This window comes from Phalacrocorax carbo, chromosome 1 (genome assembly GCF_963921805.1).
Source record: "Phalacrocorax carbo chromosome 1, bPhaCar2.1, whole genome shotgun sequence".
NCBI classification, from domain to species: Eukaryota; Metazoa; Chordata; class Aves; order Suliformes; family Phalacrocoracidae; genus Phalacrocorax; species Phalacrocorax carbo.
The window spans coordinates 133,760,215-133,783,584 of record NC_087513.1 but is presented as its reverse complement, the minus strand read 5'-3'; the positions used below and the strand labels follow the sequence as shown (position 1 = coordinate 133,783,584).

The following is a 23,370-nucleotide window of genomic DNA, read 5'->3' as shown; positions in this document are numbered from 1 at the left end:
TGCACCACTCCTTCTGTCCTTTGGCGACTTTTGTTCCTCTTCTCTGAATGCAACTCATAAGTCATCTTTTATTAATAACCTGCCCAGAACTTAATAGAGTACTCTGTGACCAGATGGCATTGGATTGGTGCCTCACATTAGCATATTCACTAATGACTTGCAAAAATTTATTTTGGCAGTAGTCCTAGCTGCCCACACTTTCTCACCTAGGAACACCTCTCACTTCCTACGTTTCTATGTCCTACCTGCTGGACATTTAGGTTTAAATTATTTATCTTTAGCTTGTTACCCTCTTCCTCCAAATAAACACATGATTTCATTATTTTCAGCACAGGTTTCTAAATTCCCTATATTTTTTAATGTTATTTCTTTGTTCTGAATAGTGCTTTTAGCTCTTTTTTAAATGACATTATTTGAAAATACCATTAATATTAATGGCCTGCGAGAGTAGGCCACAGTGTAAAGATGCTGGTTATGGGGAAAGAAGAAATAAAGCCTGCTGATGCTAAACTTGTTATGGGGAAAAAAAAACCCCAGCACTATGGCTTTATTGTATATCAGCGATTTTGCAATCCATATGACACCCTTCCCAAAGATAAGCCAGTTTTCATTACTTTTTCCAAATGAAACTCTGTAAGACTCAGTAAAAGCCAACATTACACGTGAAGTTCCCCTCTTCATCCACTAGTTTTCTATTAAAACCTCTGGTTTCTCTTAAAAAAGAAGTGTATTTGTGGGTATTGTATGCTTCCTGAGAGAGTCTCCTGTGGTTTCTGGTTTTCTCTGTCCTTTAAAATGAAACATGTTAGCTGGCAGCCTCTCACGTTCCTCAGCTCCATATGAAATGGTGACTTCAGTATTGCCATGGGAAGACCTGGAAAAGGTCATGATTTAAGAGCATTCACAAGGAAATTAAGTGCATGGCTTTGTCTGATGGTTAGGGACTCATGATATAATGCATTAGAGGCTGAAACCACAAAGGCAACTTAGATGCCCAACTACCACTTCAGGCAACTACGTAATAACTCATCACTGAGTTACTCCAATCCTTTGCACAGTTCTTGACTGTCTCTGTACGCACCAAAGCTCCTGGGAACAAAGTTTACCTTAGAGGATGCATTCCAGTCTCAAAGTAGGTATGCTCATGCCCATGTGTAAGCATTCTCAGACTGTCTACCACTAGGCCTCACCAAAATTTAAGAGGAGGTTTATTCACTTCTATTTATTTAGGGCACTCTCCTGGGAGGTATGATGCATCCTTAAATTCACTGTTTGCTTTGCTTAGAAGCTAAGGCTTCTGTCCAGGTGTCAGATGTTCTAAAATTGCATCCTAACTATGGGGCTGCTAAATGTTCTGGGGTAATCATTTGCTGTTAAGAATCTCCTGCTGAAATATGTATTTCCTTTTGTCTCAGGACTTCATCATTAACTCTTTTTTAGTGTTTTTAATAGCCTAGTTTAGGTAATCTGCTGAGCTTGCTGGCCTCCACAAGTTCTCTTTCAGGTTACATCTTTGCTCTAGTCAACAGCATGACTACAATTTGTGTAGGCAGTACTGGATGAGGTGTGCAAAAAATCCTCTCCTCAGGTTTGTTTCAGTCTTGTTATGACATGTCTTAGCTTTACTGCTCAATGCAATCACTAGCATTCTGGGGTTTAAAGGTTTAAATCGGAAATCCTTTCCACTCAGCAGGTGGATATGTTAATATGACTGGGTGTGCTGTAATTAGCACCGAAATTCCCTCCTGAACATTCTTCCCTGCAAAATGCTCCTCTTCTAGCCTCAAAATGTTTCCCTATTCCAATGCTCTTTCTCTAGAGAGAGGGGTTTCCTTGACTGCTATGTAACTAGGTAAATGATAACATTTGTATTCTTATACATAAAGTTTTGGGGTTGAACATTTGTCTCTGCTAAATGTTTAAGTGTTGTTTGGAGTTTACTGCATGAACATGAACAAAAAGAGTTGGGCATACTTCTCTATTGATTAATTCAAATAAGTGTAAGTGCGGCACATTCAGTAATTGCTGAAACTTAAAGTCAAGGCTAGAAAATATATTTGCTATAATGCTAGGGGATTTCAGTTTGAATTAGGAGGACACATGCAGATTACTCTTTCAAAAAAAAGTAATTTTTCTTCATCTCAGAGAAATGAATAGGTGTATTTATGGGAGGAAGCAGTAAGAGAAAGGATCCTGGGACCTGGGAAACAAGGTGAACTGTGAGGCAAAGAGTGCCCACAAGAGGAAAAGATCACTGAGCTTGAAGGCTCCCTCCTGCCAAGCACCACAAAAATTTGACCTGTGTGATGCACTGGCGCAAATTCTAAAGGTAGATAATGTTATGACAGCTAATACAATGACAGGCTAAGACAAATTCTCTCTGAATGTACATCATTGCACAACTGGCCAGGGTGAGCAAAGATGAAGTGCGTTTATGAAAAGCAACCGATACCCATATTGAGCAGGGTACCAAAATAAATCGATCTCATCTGGGGCTTGGCTATTTTCCATTACTACTGAAACCTGAATAAATTTTCTATTTCTCACTTAAGAAGAGGAACTCATTTTAATAGAAAGCAACACTCAGAAAAACCCTGCCCCACAAAATAGTGAGATTGGTGCTTTGTTTAGATGAAAAGCCAGTAAGCCAGAGTTGAACGTGTTCTGTGTTATTATTCAGTCATTCTGTGATTTTTTTAAAAATAATTTTTCAAAAATTGTTGTTATGGTACCCTAGGCTTCCCTCTGACTTCTTTATTATTGTTACTGTAATGAAATTGTAACTATTATTAATATCATTGACATAAACAAGAATAAGCTAACACTGCATAAAAACTATTGCTACAGTCAATAAACCAAAAATTCTGTGTCCAAGGGAACTGGGACAAAAGATTTTAGTTTGGCTGAACCATGCAGTTTTGATCTAGATCCAAACTCTTCCATATGTCTAAAGATATCCCAACTGTTATGTTTCAGGCCTGTCTGCCAGACGGTATTAATTATTTATTTACTGCAAAATAAAATAATTTTCTTTTCTGTTACTATCTTCATTGAAATACATCTAGGTAAGAATTTCACTTCATTGCTTGATCCTCTAGCAAATCTCTTTCCCTGTGAGACTACCCTTAATGGAAGTTAACACAGGAGGCCACTAACTTCAGGTTAATTTACTAAAGGTTTTTTACTTCTTTCGGTTATAATGTATGGATCTGGCTTTAGCCCTGTTAGCCTCTGAAAAGGAGAAAATCAGGAACTGTGCTTATTGCTTACAGATGCTTTTACACCAGGATTTATGTCAGGCATGCACAGCAACAAGTAAATCACTACACGAAGAACTCCTTTTCCTCTTCTGGACTTCCGAATTGAAGGACAGGATAGTCCCTCCAAAAACATGACTGTCAAACTGCAGGCAAGTAAGTAAGTAAGATTACCTTGGAGACAATTTACATCCACGTTGCAGGTATGCATTGAGTGTCCCAGTTGCTGCAAGCAACAGTCCAAGGTATGGAGGAGAAGGTTTCATAGGTCTTGAGGAAAACTCTGGGTGGAACTGAACTCCCACAAAATATGGGTGATCTACAAGATAGGTATCAAAGAAAATTATAAGATATAGGTAGAAGATAGTAGAACAAGTGCTAGGAAAAAAAGTTTGTTGAAGATTGCACACACTGGTCTAGAAGCCAAATCAGCATGTGTGAACTGAAGGGTGAGACAGCAGGAACCTTAACTTTTTCCACAAAAAGCAACTGACAACAGAGGCAGAGGGTTAGTATGGCAAATTAAGGAAAAATCATCCTGTGATTCAACTTTAACATGCACAATGATGTAATTAAAAGCTGAATAATAAACCTGTACTGACATGTAAGTGCATGGGGAGGGGGGGAACAACCACAAAGTTTACATTTATCATGTTATTTTCATGGTATTTTGGTTTCCAATATATAATTATGTGTGCATACTCAGAACATTCACCCATACATATCTGACTGAAAAACAAAACAGTTCCTAAATGACCAAGCATTACCATACAGCAACTATTTACACAACAAGAGACGGATATGAAAGCAACAAAGAAAGAAAACTGGAAAAAACAAGCTTCAAATAATTAGTCCTGGAAGGGATCTCCTGGGACATTAAGTCCAGTCTCCTGTTATTGAATGCAGCTACATCACGTAGTCTCATGCACAAAGGTCAAGGCTCTACCATAACACCCCCTTGGCTTTCTTGCTCCCACTAGAAAGCTCGCTCCCACTAGAAAGCTCTTCTGATACTCTCTTCTTTTGCTTAGAAACCTCTTCCTAAATCACAGGCCACCTTTGTTACAGCCAACTTATATCCATTTTTTATGATGCTCTTCTTTCCTGCTCTTTGGCCTGTGTGATTAAGGATGACAGTATCACTGTCATTCAACTCCACCTGCTAAACTAAACAAGCCATGCTGCTTCACCTTCTCTTAAATCTTTAGCTCTCCTTTTCCCAAGCAAAGCACCTCTTTACTACTGCTTCTGCTTCCCTTCTGTCTTCTTCAAAAGGATAAGTAAGGAAAAATGGTTTCGTACTCTTCACTGCTGCGCACCTGTTCCTCCTCTGAATATTGTTTTAAAGGAGCTAACATTAATCACTTCTAGTGCCAGGACACTGGACAAAATTAACCACAGATCTCTTCCGGTTCAACGATTTCCAAAATAATCCCAAATATTCAAGGAATTTCGCTGCAGTGCGAATCTATGAAGATAAACTATATGGTCTAGTACACTGCTCTCTCTCTGCTGTTATGTCTTAAAGAGAACCTGGATCCTAAATTTATCCTGTAACTTTTGTCTCTCTGCGATGCTATCTAGCTCTTTAAAGCTGTAAACACCACAATGACAAATCACCAAATATTTCCTGTGGGGATATTTTGCTTAAAAGATTTGCCTAAGCTATCTAGTGTACTGTTATTTCTGTGCTTCCACTCCACCCCACCCTCCTCCCTATGACGACTGTTTTCTTCAGTAATCAGAGTCTCCTTGCTGCCCATTGTGATATAGTTCCAGGTTTTACTGCTGCTTTTATTCTTTTCACGGTAACATGCAATTTAAAAATTCTGCCTGATTTATTTCATGATGCTCTCTATAGAAGTTGCTTCATGCAAGGCAGACAAAATAGCCTCCCAACACTAGCACGCATAACTGAGGTAATCTGTCAGGAACAAACTAAGCAAAGAACACCATGACAATTAGTAGTTTATGAATTCATATGTATCCTTTGCTCTCAGATTACTCTCTATAGTGCAGTTACTTGACACTGTAAATAGGTGTCTACATTCAAACCCTGGTTCAATGTTACAGCACTGTTCTTCAACACACCATGGAGTATATAAAATGAATTCCCAGGAGCGTCATGTCACAAATAGCACTCCATAGGATGATAATGTATTCTTATGATAATTTTATGTTGCTGTGCATGGAGTTTACCTTAACCAATGGCAATTAGGGGCCACATAAGAAAAGAAAAAAAAATCTTAGAAGGTAGCCTGCATCTTCAGGTGCCTGATACTCATCTAGCCAACAGTGACTTAACAGCAAGGAGTTAATCAAAGAATCAAGCAAAAATCAAAGGGATGGTTTCCAAGAACTACTCTGTGCCACATTCAGCAAACATGCAGTGTAGCTCCCTTTCATTTCAGAACCTTTTAGAAAAGACGTCAAGTCTTACTTGGTAACGTAGTCCAAATCTACCAGACTTCCACAGTATCAAACTCTCATCTACCTGAATCACTTCTGTGAAAGAAAGGAGCTTCCTTTCTATTTGTTTTTCATACTTTTTTTTTCTACAATTCTAAACAGCGGGTAACTGAAAGAGACACAAACTGATTGGAAGGCACCTTGGGAGGACTATAGTCCCACCTCCTGGTCGAAGCAGGGTCAAGTTCAAAGTTAAATCAGGTTGCTGACAGCTTTGTCTAGTCAAGTTTTGAAGGTCTCTGTCTACAAGGATGGAGATTTCACAGCCTGTCTAGGTAATATATTCCAGTGATGTTTTATACTTTGGCTATATTGCATGTATTACATGTATTTCATATACTCAAGCAAACTGAACATTTAGTTAAGATAGTTAGTTAGTTAGTTATTGGGACCTGACTAAGAATATTTGAGGGTGCTATGGGAGCAGGCCAATGTCACTGTGAAGCTGTTTTTTACCTCTAAAAGGCCGAGGCGATCATGCGAGATCCCTGATGACTGGAAAAAGGCAGACACCTTGCCCTTTTTCAAGAAAGACAAGAAGGAGGATCCAAGGAACTACAGGACAGTCAACCTAACCTCAGTTTATGACAAGATTATGAAACAAATCCTCCTCCAAGGCATTTCCAGACACATGAAGGACAGGAAGACAACTTGGCACGACAAGTTTGGGAACGGTCAGTCTTTGGATGCAGGGAGAGCAGTAGCCTTCCTTTATCCTGACTTTAACAAGGCCTTTGATATGATTTTCTAGCATCCAAGTTGTGAGCTATGTACTACGTAATCTATGGGTAGACTATAAAGTGTGTTGGAAAATGGCTAGACTGCTGGGTTCAAAGAGCAGTGGCGAGTGGTTTGAAGTCCAACCAATAGTATACTTGCAGGTACACAACACTTGATTTATACAGCTTTCAATAACCTGATCTATATTTGAAGGCAGCCCTGTCTCGAAGCAGAGGGTTGGATTAGATGACCTCCCAAATCACTCTATGATTCTACATAGCCAAATCCCACTGAGCTAGAATTAATGACCTTTTGGAAAAAGAGCATGTCTCTCCCTGATAATCAAATACATGCACAATCCTTGAGAAGTGTAAGACTTCTCCTAACATCCTCCAATCTTCAACCATTGTAATACACAGGTGGAGCCAGCAGTAGCCCTCAACATGATCTTGGCTGTTATGACAGCTAAGTATTGTGCCTACATGCCACTTAACAACCTACACTTTACATGGTTTGAATAGATGCAGAAAATACTACAGACAAGTAAGGCACTCACTCTCCAGTTCAATAATTTCCATTCTGTTCCCTTCCGTATCATGGCCAACAAATTTCAAACCTTTCTCTTCAAAGCAGTGAGTCAATTCCGGGTTCACCTGAAATATTGGAAGTAATAATAATTGTAGTTCTACTTCTTTTGTGATTTAACAAACAGTAGTAGTGAATTGTAATGTTTTTAGTATGCATACAAGAATGAAAAGAATTGAGAAAAGAGTTGGGAACTTTTGCTTTCTTGCTTTAAGAACTCTCTGGTATAAACCTGTAAAAATGGGCATGCTTATTTAGTAAGAGATAAATCAGTAATTTTAAAACTTACTACATAACATTCAAAAGTATAAGCCAGGGCCATTTCTGCTTGCTGTCCTCCTGATTCTGAGCAGCTTGCATTCCTCATTTTTTAAACAGCCCGCCGCAGTAGGTATAAAGACTGACCTCCTCTTTGAACACTGCTTTTCAGTGGTTATGACACAAGCTGTGGTTCAGCTCCTCCTTCAAACTAAGGAGCTCTGCAGTGAGCTCTCTCATTTCCTTGGTGATGTTCTAACCACTCAGTTAATATTCAAACTCTGAGCACGCTTACCACCATCACATGCTGCTCCTAGCTTTTTAAGGAAATTTAACTCTGTCTGAATCAGTTTGTAGCATGCACACATCTCATAGCTCAGGCTCCTCTGGAGATGCTGATGAAGTCAGGTCCCTTCTGAACTGTCTCAGAGGTAACTCTAGGAGTCCAGCTCTTGCCCACCTCCTTGAATGACAGTATTTTGAATGTACACAGACACCTTTGCACAGATGTTCTCAAACAGAGGAGCGGACCTACACCAGGGGCCTACAGAGTTGGATGGTAGGAAGCAAGAGATCTGAATTAGCCTCCAAGTTGTAGATGCCTGAAGTCTCCCTACATTTAGACTATGAAAGAATGCGTGCTACCTGAAGATAATCTAAGTCTTTAAATAAGCCAAATCAGCTAAGGAGCAATGCATTTAAGGATTATAAGCCTTTACCTTTCAAATACTTCACAAAGAGTCTAGTCAGGTAATCTCTGACATCACTCTCCAAGACCATTTTGGTAAGACGCTGCACCTTCTCTACCACAGAAACAATACACTACATTATTTCCCTCTACTGAACACTTGCAAGAACATGGCTGCAATGCTATGCCTAGTTTCAGGCCCCTCAGTACAAGAAATAGATTGACAAAATATAAGTCCATAGGAGGTCCAATCAGGACCTTAGGGGGCTGGACCACATGCAACATAGGAGGAGAAACTGGATGAGCTAGATTTGTTCAGCCTGGAGAAGGCAGAGTGGATCTCATTGCTGACTTCAGCTATCTAATGGGATGGTATAAAGACAACTAAGCCCGACTCTGCTCAGAGATGCATAGCACAAGACTGAGAGATAAAACACAAACCGTCCAAAGACATTTCCTATTAGATATAAGGGAAAAAAGGGTTCACAACAAAGTGGTTAAGCACTGGAATAGATTTGTCAAAAGATGTTGTGGAATCTCTCTCTTCAGAGAGATTCAAAACTAGATGGGACAAAATCCTGAGCAGCCTGATCTGATTTTGAAGTTGGCTCAGCTCCAAATGGGGAGCTGGATCAGAAGACTTACGGAGGTTTCTTTTGATCTAAATTATACTATCTAACCATTATTAAAGTTATGTTTATGTAAGAAATCTCCCATTGGTTTTAAGGAGAATCGTGCCTACCAAGAGAAACACAATTTGCTTAAGCTTTAACTTTTGAGCATGAAGTACATTGGCAGTGCTTACCTCATATCGATGCCTGTGTCGCTCCTCTACAAATGTTTCATCACCATAAAGTTTCCCTGAATAGACAACAAAAAATAAATTAATGGTAATGTATTGGTTTAATAGTTGCTACAACTATTTCTTGTAATTTAAATCTCAAAAAAAATTCACATGTAAACCATAACAGAACACTATTCATCTCACTCCATCTTTCTGTTTTTCTGAGTGATGACTAGTTTCTTTTAATTTACTGTTACCTGGGTTTATTCAGGATTCATATTCAACATTCCTTGACCAGAAATAGCTTAGGTAAACCAGAACATGAAGGCCATGCTTAAAATAATTTAAATTGTAAAACCCATAATGTTTGAATGAACAAGCAACATAAAATCCCTTCAGGGTTTTACAACAGTTGTATGCAAAAGGTGCAGTGAAAGAAGCCTTTTAGTAGAATCTGTTCCATTTTAATAGACTATGCACAGCAGCTGGCATAATACCTCCAATGACAAACAGAGAATATGGTTTTCCTTTGTTTTCCTGATCTCATTACCCAAATGACTCTTGCAGTCCTCTGAGCCTAATCTGGAACAGTCTACATTCCAGAGCAAGAAGGAGTAAGTTAGAGTTACGCAGTAAACCAGGATTTAATCATATCTCTCACAGCTCAAACTCTGCTCTCAGTTTATCCTACTGTCATTAGGATTACTGTCTTGCTTAGGGGTTGGTTCAAGAATTAGAGTGCCACGGTCTCCAAAAATTGTGGAATGATAGTACTGCAATTTTACAAAAAGTGGTGTATGTGTTAATTTGAAGGAACCACCTTTTCAAAACCATTATTTCTATTCAAGCTGTAAAGCATTAGAAACAGGAATCAGATTTCCTGAGTAAACTACCAGAGCTTTCTATAGTCTTTGATAAATATGGTCACCTGAACAGCTCATAATACTTGTCAAGAGTTAAAACACATGTTAATTTCTATTAACCTTTCCAAGAAGTGTTTAGGCCACAACTTGGTCATTGTGTTATGCATATCTATATCACACCTAGGCAAAATATCACCCAGGTCAGCCAGATGACTAGCACAGGCATTGTCTATAAAGGCAGATTTTTTCACTAAATGTGCATATGTATTACACTTTGGTCTCCTGCTGAAGTAGATGTCATTTTTAAAAGCTCAGAAGTAAGTTCAGCATAACTAAATATGGTAATAGCTCAGATCAATGTCAGGGGCAGGGCAATACAAGAAATATGCCCATATTTGTTGATGGATAAGAAACCACTTTTTACACATTTTCAGCATCACATATTACGAGTGTGCAATAGGCTGATTAATAGGAGACAAGTATTACTTCAATTTTAAAATGCACGTAGATCAAACTGAATTATTTGTTCTATGTTCTGGTTGCTTTTATTTTGCCTTTTGAGGCATCCTGTTACAGCAAATCATTTTCCTTTCCTGAAACAAATTTGCTTTCCCAACACAAGACTGTTTCCAGGGCTGGGCTAGGCCTAGGGCAGTGCTGGATCAGAGACTGGAGCTAAGCAGGGTTTGGCTACAATTAGGATACAAACTAGCAAACATTGTCAAGACAAGGTGAGGACTAAGGCAGGGAGGCCAGATGACGATTAAGGCTGAGGCCCACTGGCAACTCGAGGGAGTGACGAGGAATGTTTAGGCCTGGCAAGAGCATGATGGGTAGAAGTTTGTGTTAGTTCTAGCAAAAGGCTTCAGGGTAGAACAAGAAGCCCTAGTTCAATACACTGATCTTCCCAAGAAAATAATAAACTAAACTACTATAAAATGCATTTCAATTATCTCAACAGACTTCTTATTGTTTATTTAAAGCATTGGGCCCTATCTGACCTTTTCACTGGCACTTCCAGATGTCTCTCATTTCTTTCTTTACATTCTGACCCTGGGTAAATTAATATGGGAACAGGATCAGAGTGAATGAGCTTGGGGAAGCTGTCGCCCAACTGCTTGCTTGAGGTTGCAGTCCTTTAACAGAATGCGCTTTGGCATTTTCGCTTTGCCATGTTACAGAGTTTCTATTCATAAGGCAAGTCATAAGACCAGAAATGTAACTTACTTAAAACAGAATTTTGTGTTTTGAAAACAGTCCTCCTCTTCCCCAGTCTCATTGTTCCACCCATATCTCCAGGATTGTGTTCTGGCATGTCAATAACCTGTAGAGAAAAATTATTTAAACACTGTTTCATCCAACAAAGAAAAAAAATATGCAACAATTGTGTAATAGGCTGCATAGATTTATAAAAGGTAACATGATTTCTTTTTCCTCCAAGCATTCCCAGTTATGACTTCTCCTTGGTTTTCCTAATGCTTTGTTTGCGGTATTGGGACTGTAATAGACTGAGGATATTAACTAGCTGGTGTGAAACGTTTTCATTTAATGTTAAGAACAACAAAAGCAATTTATTAATTCCTTAATTTAATTTTGGGGGTGGAAAAAAGCCTTTCTTTTTAAAAAATAAGATACAAAAATGTTAGCAATAGCATAATTCTGTCAAAACCTATTCTTGGTGTTATATAAGATTTTTAAAAACTGATAAATTCATAGATTTAAAAAACCCATGAAAAGAGTGATAAAGACACCATCTCTGAAAAAGCAACACCCTGAACCACACAGTGATAGAGGCTGGAAGATTATCCTGGGTAAATATTACTGTACATTCGGCCCTTTCTTACATTGTTCTTTATATACAAAATTCTTCCTGATGCTAAGAGGCAGAAACAGCTGTCTTGCTGAGACAGTGGAAGTCCTCTCTTTTGGGAAGTTGGAAGAAGAAGAGGGCATGGAGCAGCAGAGTGAAGAGAAAAGAAGAGGGCACTTGTAACAAGACTATAATGTCATAAAAGTGGAGTAGTACAAGAGATGACTCCAACATGTGTGTGCTATTTCAGATTATATACGTAACTAATTTATCACAGGGAGAAAATGAAAAACCTTCCCCCTAATTCACCTTTACTAAAGGGTCTCTCAGATCGCCTAAGAATCCACAAAATACTGTGTTACCCTGTATGAAGAACATGCTATTTAACAAAAATGTAAAGAAATGGATATACAGATACTGGTTTTGAGGACTGAATCGGATGGGTCAAATGGCTGCTATGTGGGTCAAGTGGAATCCAGGATGGTGGGACTGAAGGGATGTGAGAAGCAATGGCTTAGTGGAAGGAGTGTGTCTAGTTTTGCTCCGTTTGAAAAATCCTACTGGGACTCACAATCATGTTTAAAGGAAGACTGTCTCACAAGGGCAAAACAGTTCAAAACTGTAGAAACACATGAGCTTAAACTACGACCTACCTGCTTGTATTCACATACACACAGTCAATGAGGAATGAAATTGACAAAGAAAGGTTCTAAAAATACAAATATTCACACATGCGGGTAATCTGGAATTGGATTTTTATTAACCTTAATTTGCCCTCTGGGAGTAATGAAAACAATTTCTGACGATTCACTTCATAAAGTGAAGTTATTCAATTTAGAAGGGATGGTGGAAAGTGCTTAGCCTTTGGCCTTGTGCCAATGCATTTCAGCTGTGCAATTATCTCTGTATAACCTTATACCTTCAAAATGTTATTTATAAGCTATATACTCATTATAAAATGTCACAAGCAGAAGTTGTGATCAAAACAGTGGGATATTCCAAATCCCCCAACTACCTCCCAAATCATGAAGGTGAGGACTATGCAGCACATTCAGCTAATAAAACCACAAAAAAAAAACTAAAAAAAAAAAAAATCATTAATCGAATCCTTATTACTTCAAAAAAGTAATTATTACATTATCCTTATTACTTCAAAAAAGATTGTCCGACTTTATGTTATTTTTCTTCCATTTATTTTCACTTTTTTTCTGAAGTAGTGACCACAAAAAACCCCACAGGCTGTCAGAAGTAGCTAGAATGTATACAACAGACTGTGTGTATATGTCAAACATTGACCCTCTGAAATCAAACACAAGTTTTCCATGGGGTGTTATTTGCCTACACCCATACTACAGATAACCCTAAAGTGCTCCTGACTCTTGTCAAACAAAGATGAAGTGGTAACAAGTAGCTATCAAGTAGCTATCAAGTTGGAGTACATGCTTCTCCTCCACTTACAGAAATTTTACTTTAACAGCTGTTTAATGAATATTTGCAGTTGACAAGAAAAACAATGAGGAGTTTTCTTGTTTGGTTGTTTGTTTTTTTTAAGTTTGGATGCTGAAGTCAACATCAGAGATTTCCTTCATTCGCAAAAGTGTATCAAGCACCTAAATACCGTCCCCTAATCTCAGCTTTAGATTTTTCTTCCCAAAAACTCGGAGCAGGATGTTTTGGTCTAACTTTGCTAACTGAATCATGGTAATACCCAGGTGCTTGGTGTTCCCTCTCCCCACCCAAAAATTAGATTTCACTATTTTCACCTTTTAGCATTCAGTATTTGTTGTACTAAGATATTCTCTCTATCAAAACATTTTGAGCATAATGCCATAAATAGAAGAAAGCATGGGGACACAATGAGTGGGACAGTAACTTCCTGAAGGACACCACTCAGCTCTTAAGCTCCCCAGTTGAAACACTGGCTCCAAATGAAGTCCATAGCAGATTTCACTAATTTACTGTGCTTAAATGTGTTCTCCAGGAAGCCTCAAAAGCAAACATATGGTCTCCTGTTCATTAAACAGAGCATATCAGTTCAAACAGGTTATGGCCAGACTCTCAGTTCTTCCTTCTTTCAGTAGGCAAACAAGAAAGACCACTCATGAGTTCCACTCAAGCTCTAGATAATAGCCTGGAACGAAGCCAGGCTGGGAAAGCACAGCTTCATCTGCTTGGCCAAGGGCTTCTGCCACCCTTTGGGTCACAACCTGACATGGGGCTGCAAGCCCAACAAAAATTCCACTGGAGAAATGGCCTTGCAGGGAAGATTAGGGCATTTTCCCCCAGTTAATCTTTGTCTTCTAAAAGGCCTGCTTCCTTGTCTCAACAGCTACATTGGCATGGTCAGGGGCACATATTCAGAAGAGGATCCAACCCTTAAAACTTTCACTGCTAAGTCTTAACTGAGGTGTCTTTTAAGAAACATTGCATGAATCAACTGTTGAATCTTATTTCTACCCGTGGCAGAATTTCTGCCAATATGACAGCTGTATTGAGTTTCAATATCAAGCAGCTTACTCTGTGTGTGTGTGTGTGTGCGCTCATGTTTTGCTATTGATATGTGCATATAAACCAGCTCTCCATCTTCCCCACGGTTTTTAGCTTTATGACAGTAAGAAAATAGAAAAGGCCTCGAATATTAATTTTTATAGTCAGGTGAGGAAAGGAGATACTCATGAAGTAATACCTCAGAACTAGTCTGACTCTGGATCTTCCTTTTTGATATTCTCTGCGGCTCAGATCAGCTTCAGCAACTACGACAGCACAACCCTCAACGTTTATATATTGCATAGTTTTCTCTGCAACAGTCTGTGCAAGAAGCTTTTGAAAACAAAGTGGCACTGCTGCCCTACAGCCCAAGGACAGTAAAAAGCATCAGAAAAGCAACCTATATTATGGAAAATTTTGTCATATTTTACAGAATTTATTTGATCAGATAAAAGATGAAGAACCTTCAAGTGGTGGTTATTATGAACAACTGTGCAACTGTATAGATTCTTCGAAGAGCTTATGCTTCCTGCCACAGAACAAATCAGCTCTTACTATGCATTAGTTCTTTGAAGAGCAGAGAACAGCACAGAACAACAGCCACACAAGCAACAAAGCATCATCACTAGGGAGGGTGCAAGAAGCAATAAGGCATTAATTAGGTTTTTCTTGCCCAAATCTCTGAAAACTGCCAACACTACGGGGATTTTACAGAGATCACGTATTGCCCACCAGACAGCCAACACGAAGTAAATAATTAATCGCTCTGACATAACACAAAGCACATTCTAGATATAAAAAAAGTCTTATCTAAATCATGCTATTGATGAATAGTGACTTTAACTACCCATGAACTCCAGTCTTCTTTCAGAAATCTGCTGCTTGAATCGTTTCATTGTTGTTAGGAAACATTAAAAGCTAATGAGAAAACCTCTCAAGCCCAGACACTCAGCATAGAGAAGGAGGCCCTGAAAACCCAACAGTTATAATTTTAGTGATCACCCCAGGACCATTAAGTTTTATCTCATGTCCTGCAACACCACTTTGAGAAATATATCTACCTTGGTTACCTTGGGAGGAGGGGTAAAAAAGGCAGGCAGGGAGGGAGGGGAGCATTACTTGATTTGAACAACTCATTGGTAAGTCAGCTTTGGAAGCAGGTTTTTAGTTTTTTTGCCTTTTTAGTCTTCCCTTGCCTGGCAAGCAAATGATTTGTCACTGCTGAAAGAAATTGCTATACATGTAAGTGCTGATCAAAGCATCAGGAGAAGCCCCGACCCTAAAGATGAAGTGAACACTGAAAAGAGGCTCTCAGACACTCAGCACAGAAGAGGGGTGCAAAGGGAAAGCTGCCAGGAGCAGGGAATACAGTGCCAGGTACTGATGAATATTAATCCCTGCTGAACACAGCAAAACCAGCAAGACAAACTGACAAGGACTCAACCCAAACTAGAGGAACCCATTCTTTTATTGACACTTCCATAATTTCTCTGCAGTATTAGTCAGTACTTGCTAGATTTGATCTGATCTGTTTCAGTCACGAGTTCATGAGTAAACAGACGCAGCCACCTACAAATGGGATCTTTACACTAACATTTTAGAAACAACAGTACAAACATTTCAAAGAAAAAATTGACAGGTACAACACTAAGAGTGATACTGACAGCTTCCAACTTGGCAAGTAAAGTAAAAAGACACTCTTCCCCTGTTCATTCGAAACCAGGGTTTTAACATTTTCAGTTACTGAAGGAAAGTGCAGGGATCACATATCTGCCAGAATCCCTTACTCCCTTGTCCCCTAAAGATACCCGAGTTCCTAGCAAATCATTGCCCACCTGCCTAAAGCACTCAGCCCTCTAGGATGGAACTAGCTGCCATAAAGCCACTTGCAGATTTCAGACTACTCGGTGCTCTATTACTCTGACTGAAGTAATATTTGTTTTCAAAAAGATGACCACCATCGCAAATAAGATCAAAGCAGAAATCATCAATAGCTGATTCACGCAGCTACACAGTGATATGAGTAACCAGCTTGAAAAATCCTGTCCTCTACTCTCTTTACTGAACTACAGTACAGTATCCCGATATTCCAACAAATAGCATGTTACTGTCAACCATTTTCCAGTTTGGGCAATCCTCTTCTCCAGAAATTCCTTGTTTCCTATATTGAATTAAATAATTGCCCTAGAGCATTTATTTAATTAAAGCCTAAAAACTCTCTAAGGATTCTGCGTGAATAAGCAGAAATACTGGTACAGAATGTTTTGTAAGATTTTCTTCAGAAAAAGTCATAAAGGGTGTAACTTTTTTCAAACAGTGCTTACTCACTCATAAGCATAGTGCAGTGAACTGAAAAAGTTAATGGAGATGTTGATATGCCAAGCCCATATAGATATTGCTTAACAGCATTTTAGAACTCATTCTACTTATTCCAACCACATGACCTAGAGTGAGCTTAAAGACTTAATCAAGAAGAAATTTTCAGACTGCTAGTGTTAGCGAAAGGAACAGGGTCAGACAGTGCTGGCTGTAGACATACACTGGAGTGCCAGTCATGCCAGGCCAGGAAGTGCAGGATTTGCCACAGACTTGAATAACTAAAAGAAAGTGGAAAAGTGTTCTTGGGCTTTGCACTGGTCCAGTTCGCATTACAATTAATGACCAAATACTCACTAATTTAATTTCAGAAATATCCTTCCCTTCCTACCACATATATCTATTAAAAAATCGGAACTCTGTCACTGCCTTTGACTTCTCCAACTGAAATGGCTAGTAGGTGAAATTTTGCCCTTACCAAACTCACTTAAATCCACATAAGATGTATCTGAAGGAGGAAGGCATAAATCAAGTCTGCGTCTGTGAGCATTCTAAAAAGCAGAGGGAAGAACCTAGAAAGGGAGACAGAGCCTGCTGCTCTCTTCGCCAAACACCCTGGCCACAAAGATGAGACAGGGATAATCAAACACTTACAGCCCGAGATTGTTTAAACAGTAGTATGCTTGATGGTCTCTGACTCAGAATTATTATATGATACAGGCAGCTGCCATGGAACACTGGCCACAGACAAGCCCTACTAGCTAAGCTATGCAACTAGCCAAGGAGACGTGAGATTGTCCTTAGTAGAGATCACAGAATCCCAGGTTGGAAGGGACCTCAGGGATCATCTAGTCCAACCTTTCTAGGAAGAGCGCAGTCTAGACAAGATGGCCCAGCACCCTGTCCAGACAAATCTTGAAAGTGTCCCATGTGGCCGAGTCAACCACTTCCCTGGGGAGATTATTCCAATGGGTGACTGTCCTCAATGTGAAAAATTTCCCTCTGGTGTCCAATCGGAATCTCCCCAAGAGCAACCTGTGTCCATTCCCCCTTGTCCTCTCCGTGGGACTCCTTGTAAAAAGGGAACCTCCATCTTCTTTGTAGCTGCCCCTGAAGTCCCCTCTAAGCCTCCTTTTCTCAAGGCTGAACAAACCCAGCTCTCCCAGCCTATCCTCATATGGCAGCTCCCCAGTCCTCTGATCATCTTGGTGGCCCTTCTCTGGACCCCTTCCAGCCCGTCCACATCTCTTTTGTATAGCGGGGACCAGAACTGGACACAGTACTCCAGGGGTGGCCTGACAAGCGCTGAGTAGAGCGGGATAATGACTTCTCCATCTCTGCTGGCGATGCCCTTTTTGATGCAACCCAGCATCCTGTTGGCCTTTTTGGCCACAGCAGCACACTGTTCGCTCATGTTGAGCTTTCTGTCCACCAGGACCCCCAGGTCCCTTTTGACAGAGCTGCTCTCCAGCCAGGTGGATCCCAGTCTGTGCTGCGCTCCCAGATTATGTTTTCCTGGGTGTAAGACCTTGCACTTGTCCTTGTTGAACTTCATAAGGCTCTTGTTAGCCCACCCTTCCAGCCTACCCAGATCTCCCTGCAGAGATCCCTGGTGTGGGATAAAACTTCCCAGCTAACTTCAGAACCAAGAAGAAATCCCTGGAAAGGTCCTGGATCAGTTGAAAGTTTTCTTTTCAGTAATCCCTTTCCAATGCGAATCAGAACAGCAAGCCACAGCCATTTGTTTCTAATTGTTTTTTTGTAAGCCCTCCCCCTTTTTCAGGCCTGCCAATACAGGTACGGAGGCACATTTGCCACAAATTTATTGAACTCGTGTGTGCACACACTAAAATATAGCAGTTGCTGCCATGGAAATAAAATACAACTGTGGATTATTTCATTTATTGGAGATGGAAAAGCATCCTATCAAAAGGATAGGTATTTGAAGAGAAAAAAAGGTATGGTAATGGTACAATACTGTACTTTGAAATTGAAAGAGCTCTTCTCCCAGAATAAAGAAAGCGCAAACACTATCTAGAGCTTGAAATCCATGTCAGTTATTAAAATACAAACCTAAACATATCTGTATTTTTTGTGGCTTAACTTCTGTTTTAAGACAAGTGGCTTTATTCTGTCTGATTTATCCTGAGAAATCATTTTTACATTATCTAACAACACATGCTTGACTGAGATTAACAATTCCATGCAGTTTAAAATTATTTCACCAACTAGCTTTAGCTACTGTACATTTGATTAATATATCATTAAATTGAGGTTTTAAACTGAAGGAAAAAATATACTATCACACTGTGTAATACTGGCACAAGAAAATGCCTTTTTTAGAATCTGGAGTAAATGAATGAAACAGAAATAAAGGATTCTAGCTCCTTAAGGATTTCTGTGCTAGATATGTAGGAAGCAGCCTAGTACCACTCTCTTAGGATATCATGCTTCACACCATGTCCAAAGATCAGTGGCAGACCATAAGCTTTAATGATTGATTGATCACCTTTTGAAACAGACATCAGAATTTAAAACCTGACATTTGTACATGAAAAAGAGAATTCCCTCCTAGCTGAGCTAAATTAGTATCTCTGATAGGTGAGCATTTTATGAAAATCAGCTGAATAGAAGGAAAAATAATACACTTACTCAGAAAAAGTTCCTTAATATTTAACTCTTAACTTCTAAGAACAAAAACCACAATACGATCCAAGATCCCAAGTAAAGGCAAAGTAGTAAGAAAATATCTTGAAGTGTTTCAAAGACACTGCTGAGCAAACATGTTAAACTTCTACAGGTATTCTGCAGGTTGTCTATCTTTGCAAAAAAAAAAAATCCCACTGAAGTTGTCGACAGCTGCAGACAGTTGTGAAAGTAAATGCTACTCTACTCACAGTGCCAAAATCTTGTGCCAATCTAATTCAAATAAGAGGCAGTTCAGCTGAGTCCACTCTGCAGAACCACACAAAACAACCAGCTCATGCCAACCACTGTAACCTTTAATTGAAGCAATTTGTTCTGATGAGCAAGTTTATTTCTTTTCAACTCTTCTTTTCTATTTAAGCTGTAACTTTGTAAAATGAAGATAGATATAGATAATGAAGAAACGTAGATAATGAAGGCTGGAGTAGTCATGCTTCTTCCTACCTTCCATCCCCTTCTTTTCTTTGTTTTTGCATTTTGAAATGGCATCTTGCAAAGGATCACAACCAGGAACAATACTGTGCAAGCTAAAGTAACTGCTTTCGGAAGGCAAGCAGGATCACTTTTACTGTTTTAACAGAATTGATGTCTACTATGTAGAGATCTTGGAATATTTTATATGCATTTTTGTATTGCCCTCCTCTCTTTGGAAGCTTTTGGTTTGGTTTAACTCCTTTTTAAATGTCATGCCAGTTCCCTCACCTCTACTACTTGGTAACATTCTGTTGCCCATAACAACAGCATACAAAATGAAAGGACCTATAGAACTGAAGGTGGCCACCCCATTACTTAGTGGTCCTCCCACTTAATTTACTAATCTGAGATATTCTAGTAACGATAATCTTGTGGACTAATAGCAGAACAGAAATATAACAGAGACTTTCTAGACAGAAAGCTTCAGGCACAATCACTAATTTTTACTACTACTACTACTACTACTACTAGTCTTCCATGGTATGCCCAAGACAAAAGTACCTTGGCCTATCTGGTCTTTCATGCCTGTAAAACTTTTTGTAAATTACAGAGACCAATCTGAACACTGGATCTCTCATTAGGCATACAGAATGGACATCTAGTCCTCTGGAAAGCTCTTAAGCAATGAGTAATGGGATTTTCTTTCCCCCAAGAAGTCAACAGCAGTAATGGAGATTACTTCCATGGGTCATTATCTTCCCTCCCACACATGTATCATAACATTTCTCGTTCCAGCTGGAGAACTGGAAGAACTAAAGCAAGTGCTGGATATCATATAATGGTAATCAAGGCACCGACTTTTAATTCTAGAATTTCTTAAGAATGCTGTAAACTGTATTAGAACAAAAATAATAAGAAAGCGTAGGGAGATGATTACAACAATCCAACTTTAACCAGTTAGATTATCTTGCAAAGAAAGTACTTTGGCATTTTTATTACCATCTATCCAACAACAGTACATATCTCATCAGCTTCAGAAAACCAAAAGGAATGAGAGAGATATTTATATAAAAAAATATCATAGCAGAGATTAATTAACTTAATTACCTCTGCCAGCCATTTCAGGGATGCTTTGAGTCACATGCTCTATACTACATATAATAGTTTCCTGCTTCCACTCAGAAAAGCTTCAGCTGTCCGAAGATCATCTTGCCTAGAACAACTCTGGTAGAAGATTTATAACCTACAATCCAGATCTTTCTTATTTTAAGCAGAAACCACGATGTCTTCCTTCTGAGCAGGATCCTTCCTGTCTTGCTGTCTTTGTTCTGCCTCCTCCAAAAACCTGACAAACATCACTGTCCAGATCTTAATTTAATTCTGCAGATGTTGTGATCCTCCCCCAGCACACTAAATCTATCCCCTTCAACATCAAATGACAAGACTCCTTTGGAAATGGCTTTCCTTAATTGTGTTTATATAGGTATCGGGATCAAGTTCAGACAGCGTTTAGAAAGGTAAGTGGCCTGACCAGTTGCATCCATGCCTCCTACATAGGCAGAGCTCAAATATTAATCACTTCCTCCCCAACAAGGCACCAGTGAACAACACCAGTATACTTGGATACAACTGTGAGGTCCAGAGTTAACATGACAGTACAGACATACCTATGCAGTTCCTGTTTGCTAACAGATCATAAAACCAGAACTGCAAATCTACATATTCCGTTTTACAGATGAATGTGGTACACACTTTTAAAATATAATCAGATAGGAAGAGATTCATAGGAGAAAGTAAGAAGAGAAAAGCAGAAGGGATGTGTGCATGCATGTGGAGAACCATTAGCAAAAAGGCCAGAGAGGAGGAGAAATGGATCTTCAGATCACTTCTTACCTAGCAACATGATGGTGAAAGCCTACAGGAAATATTTTATCAATATTGTTTCTAAGAAACTAACATCTATAGAATAACATCACCTTTAAAACACCACAAATCAAGTAGGCATTTAATTAGCATGACATCAGGTGAACACACCCAGCATAATTCAGACATCCTCTGTGAAAAGTGTGGGTGGCCGGGTACAGATCAATTCAACAGATAATGCAGTGATCCACTCAAATGCTACAAATGTTTACCAAGCAACCAGCAAAAGATATTGCCACACAGCAGAAGTTCTAGGCTGTGTCACCAGCTGGCACAGTATCACACAACATGAGGCTAGCGCAGCAGCTAGCTCTCATACAAAGCAATACAGAACAGCCACAACCTTGCAAAGGCAAACTAAGCGGCTATTTAATGGTGCCCATACAAAAATAATTTTTGTTCTTCACCTGCACCTCTAATAGTTTATGTCTCCAAAGGCAGAATGAAGAATCAAAGAGCAGGAGAAACAAGTTGTAGTTTAAAAGCACAGGTCTATAGTGAATCATCATCAAATCCATTGGAAATGCAGTTCTCTTGTTCAGTGTCTAACCTCACAGTGTGGAATATCTTATCATCACATACAAGTCAAGGATGGGAAGCAAATAAATACAGAATTAAGCAAACAGAAAACCTCATTTAATAAAAAAAGTGTTCCTTTTAAGGGAACCTTTGTATTATTCTTCTACCTCACCTCCAACAGATAATCTGATAGGACAGCAGACTTTATTAAAAATAAAGCTTTGGCTAATAGTTTTTCCTTATTCTCATTAAAATTACATAGTTCAGAACATAATGAACAGACCATTCATATCTCATTAAATACACCCTCCAATACAGCGAGGCAACCAATTTGAATTCCTCAGGTTTTTCTTGCCCATGCACTCTTAGGCACACATTCAATTCCAGTTCTTGTTCCTGGATGACTACAACACTGTTACAAAAAGGGTGTACAGTCCTCAGCTGCTGCACAGACCTTTTCTTTGAAGTTACCAAGCCACTTCACGAAGGCAAGTGTGTTTTATTACCTCCATTTGGTATGAGAAAAATAAGGCAGATTAAGTGATTTGTTTAACCTAGCAGAACCAGGACTTCTGTGACACCTAATCTTGTTCCTGCACTTTAGAAACAAGGCAGCTAACAATACAGAAACTCACACATTCCCAGGTGAGCTTCTAACAAGGCCAGTGTCTTAATGTGACTTGGTCAGTTACCAGGTAGGAGAAACTTCTATGGAAATGGCATTCATAATATTGAAGGTGATTTCATGTAGTTTTCAACATATGAACTGCAGTATACAGGTAACATGCAATTCTACTTAGAAAAATCCTTCTCATGAAGAAAACCTTAAGAAGGAAAAAAGTGGGAGGTTATTAAAAGCAGGAAGGCATCTTTCACAAGAACTAAATCTATGTCCAAATGAAGATAAACACAAATACTTTTAAGTTATATGTATAAATACCAAATCATTCTGCCCCCAGCCCCAAAATATTCAAGAAACTTGTAAAAGACATCAATAAGAGTAAGTTAGTTTTAATTCATTTTCATTTAAGGAGAAAAATCTGGAATTGTAAAGCTAATCAATTATCAGGATTAAAAAAGTATAATAAAACTCATACTCAAAGCTATGACCATGGCATTAAAAAAATGAGCATTTTGCTTGTGTGCACTATCAAGGAGTTTGAAAGACACTCCCAAGCTAAAAAGCCTCCTCCATGGGAGACTCCGATATGCCCATTTCAAATTTAAGTGTTAAAAGAAGTGGTTACAAAACAAATAGACAGCAAGAAATCACTAGAAATGGACAGTACTCACTCACTTTTGAAGCAACTGAAGGGTGAAATAGCCGATCTTAGTAACTGGTGAATAACATCTCATCAGCCTTGTCGCCCAAAGACTCTGAAGTGGCAAATGCTTCAAAGGAGATACAGAGACCTATAGCCTGAAACACCTGATGTCTGTGCCAGGCAACCTAGCAGAACCTTTAACAAAAATGTAGAAGTAGGGGGCACCTGGGCAGCCATAACAGGTTGGGACATTGCCAAAGATTTTGTAAAGGGAAGTTGTCTGCCTGTCACCTAGCTACTTAAGTT

At 39.1% G+C, this 23,370-nt stretch overlaps 1 protein-coding gene across 6 annotated transcripts in view; it reads right to left on the bottom strand.

The window, feature by feature from the left end:
- Positions 1-23,370, bottom strand: part of CTPS2 (CTP synthase 2) — a 73,526-nt gene that overhangs the window by 7,987 nt on the left and 42,169 nt on the right. For 5 of the 6 annotated variants that reach the window (XM_064474893.1, XM_064474890.1, XM_064474906.1 and 2 more), the window contains 4 exons: positions 10,852-10,948; positions 8,783-8,838; positions 7,003-7,099; positions 3,432-3,576 (listed from right to left, as the gene is read on the bottom strand). In XM_064474893.1, coding sequence (XP_064330963.1) covers positions 3,432-3,576; positions 7,003-7,099; positions 8,783-8,838; positions 10,852-10,948 — 395 coding nt within the window. The remainder of the gene's footprint in view (positions 1-3,431; positions 3,577-7,002; positions 7,100-8,782; positions 8,839-10,851; positions 10,949-23,370) is intronic. The other variant, XR_010376529.1, reaches the window with a different exon arrangement.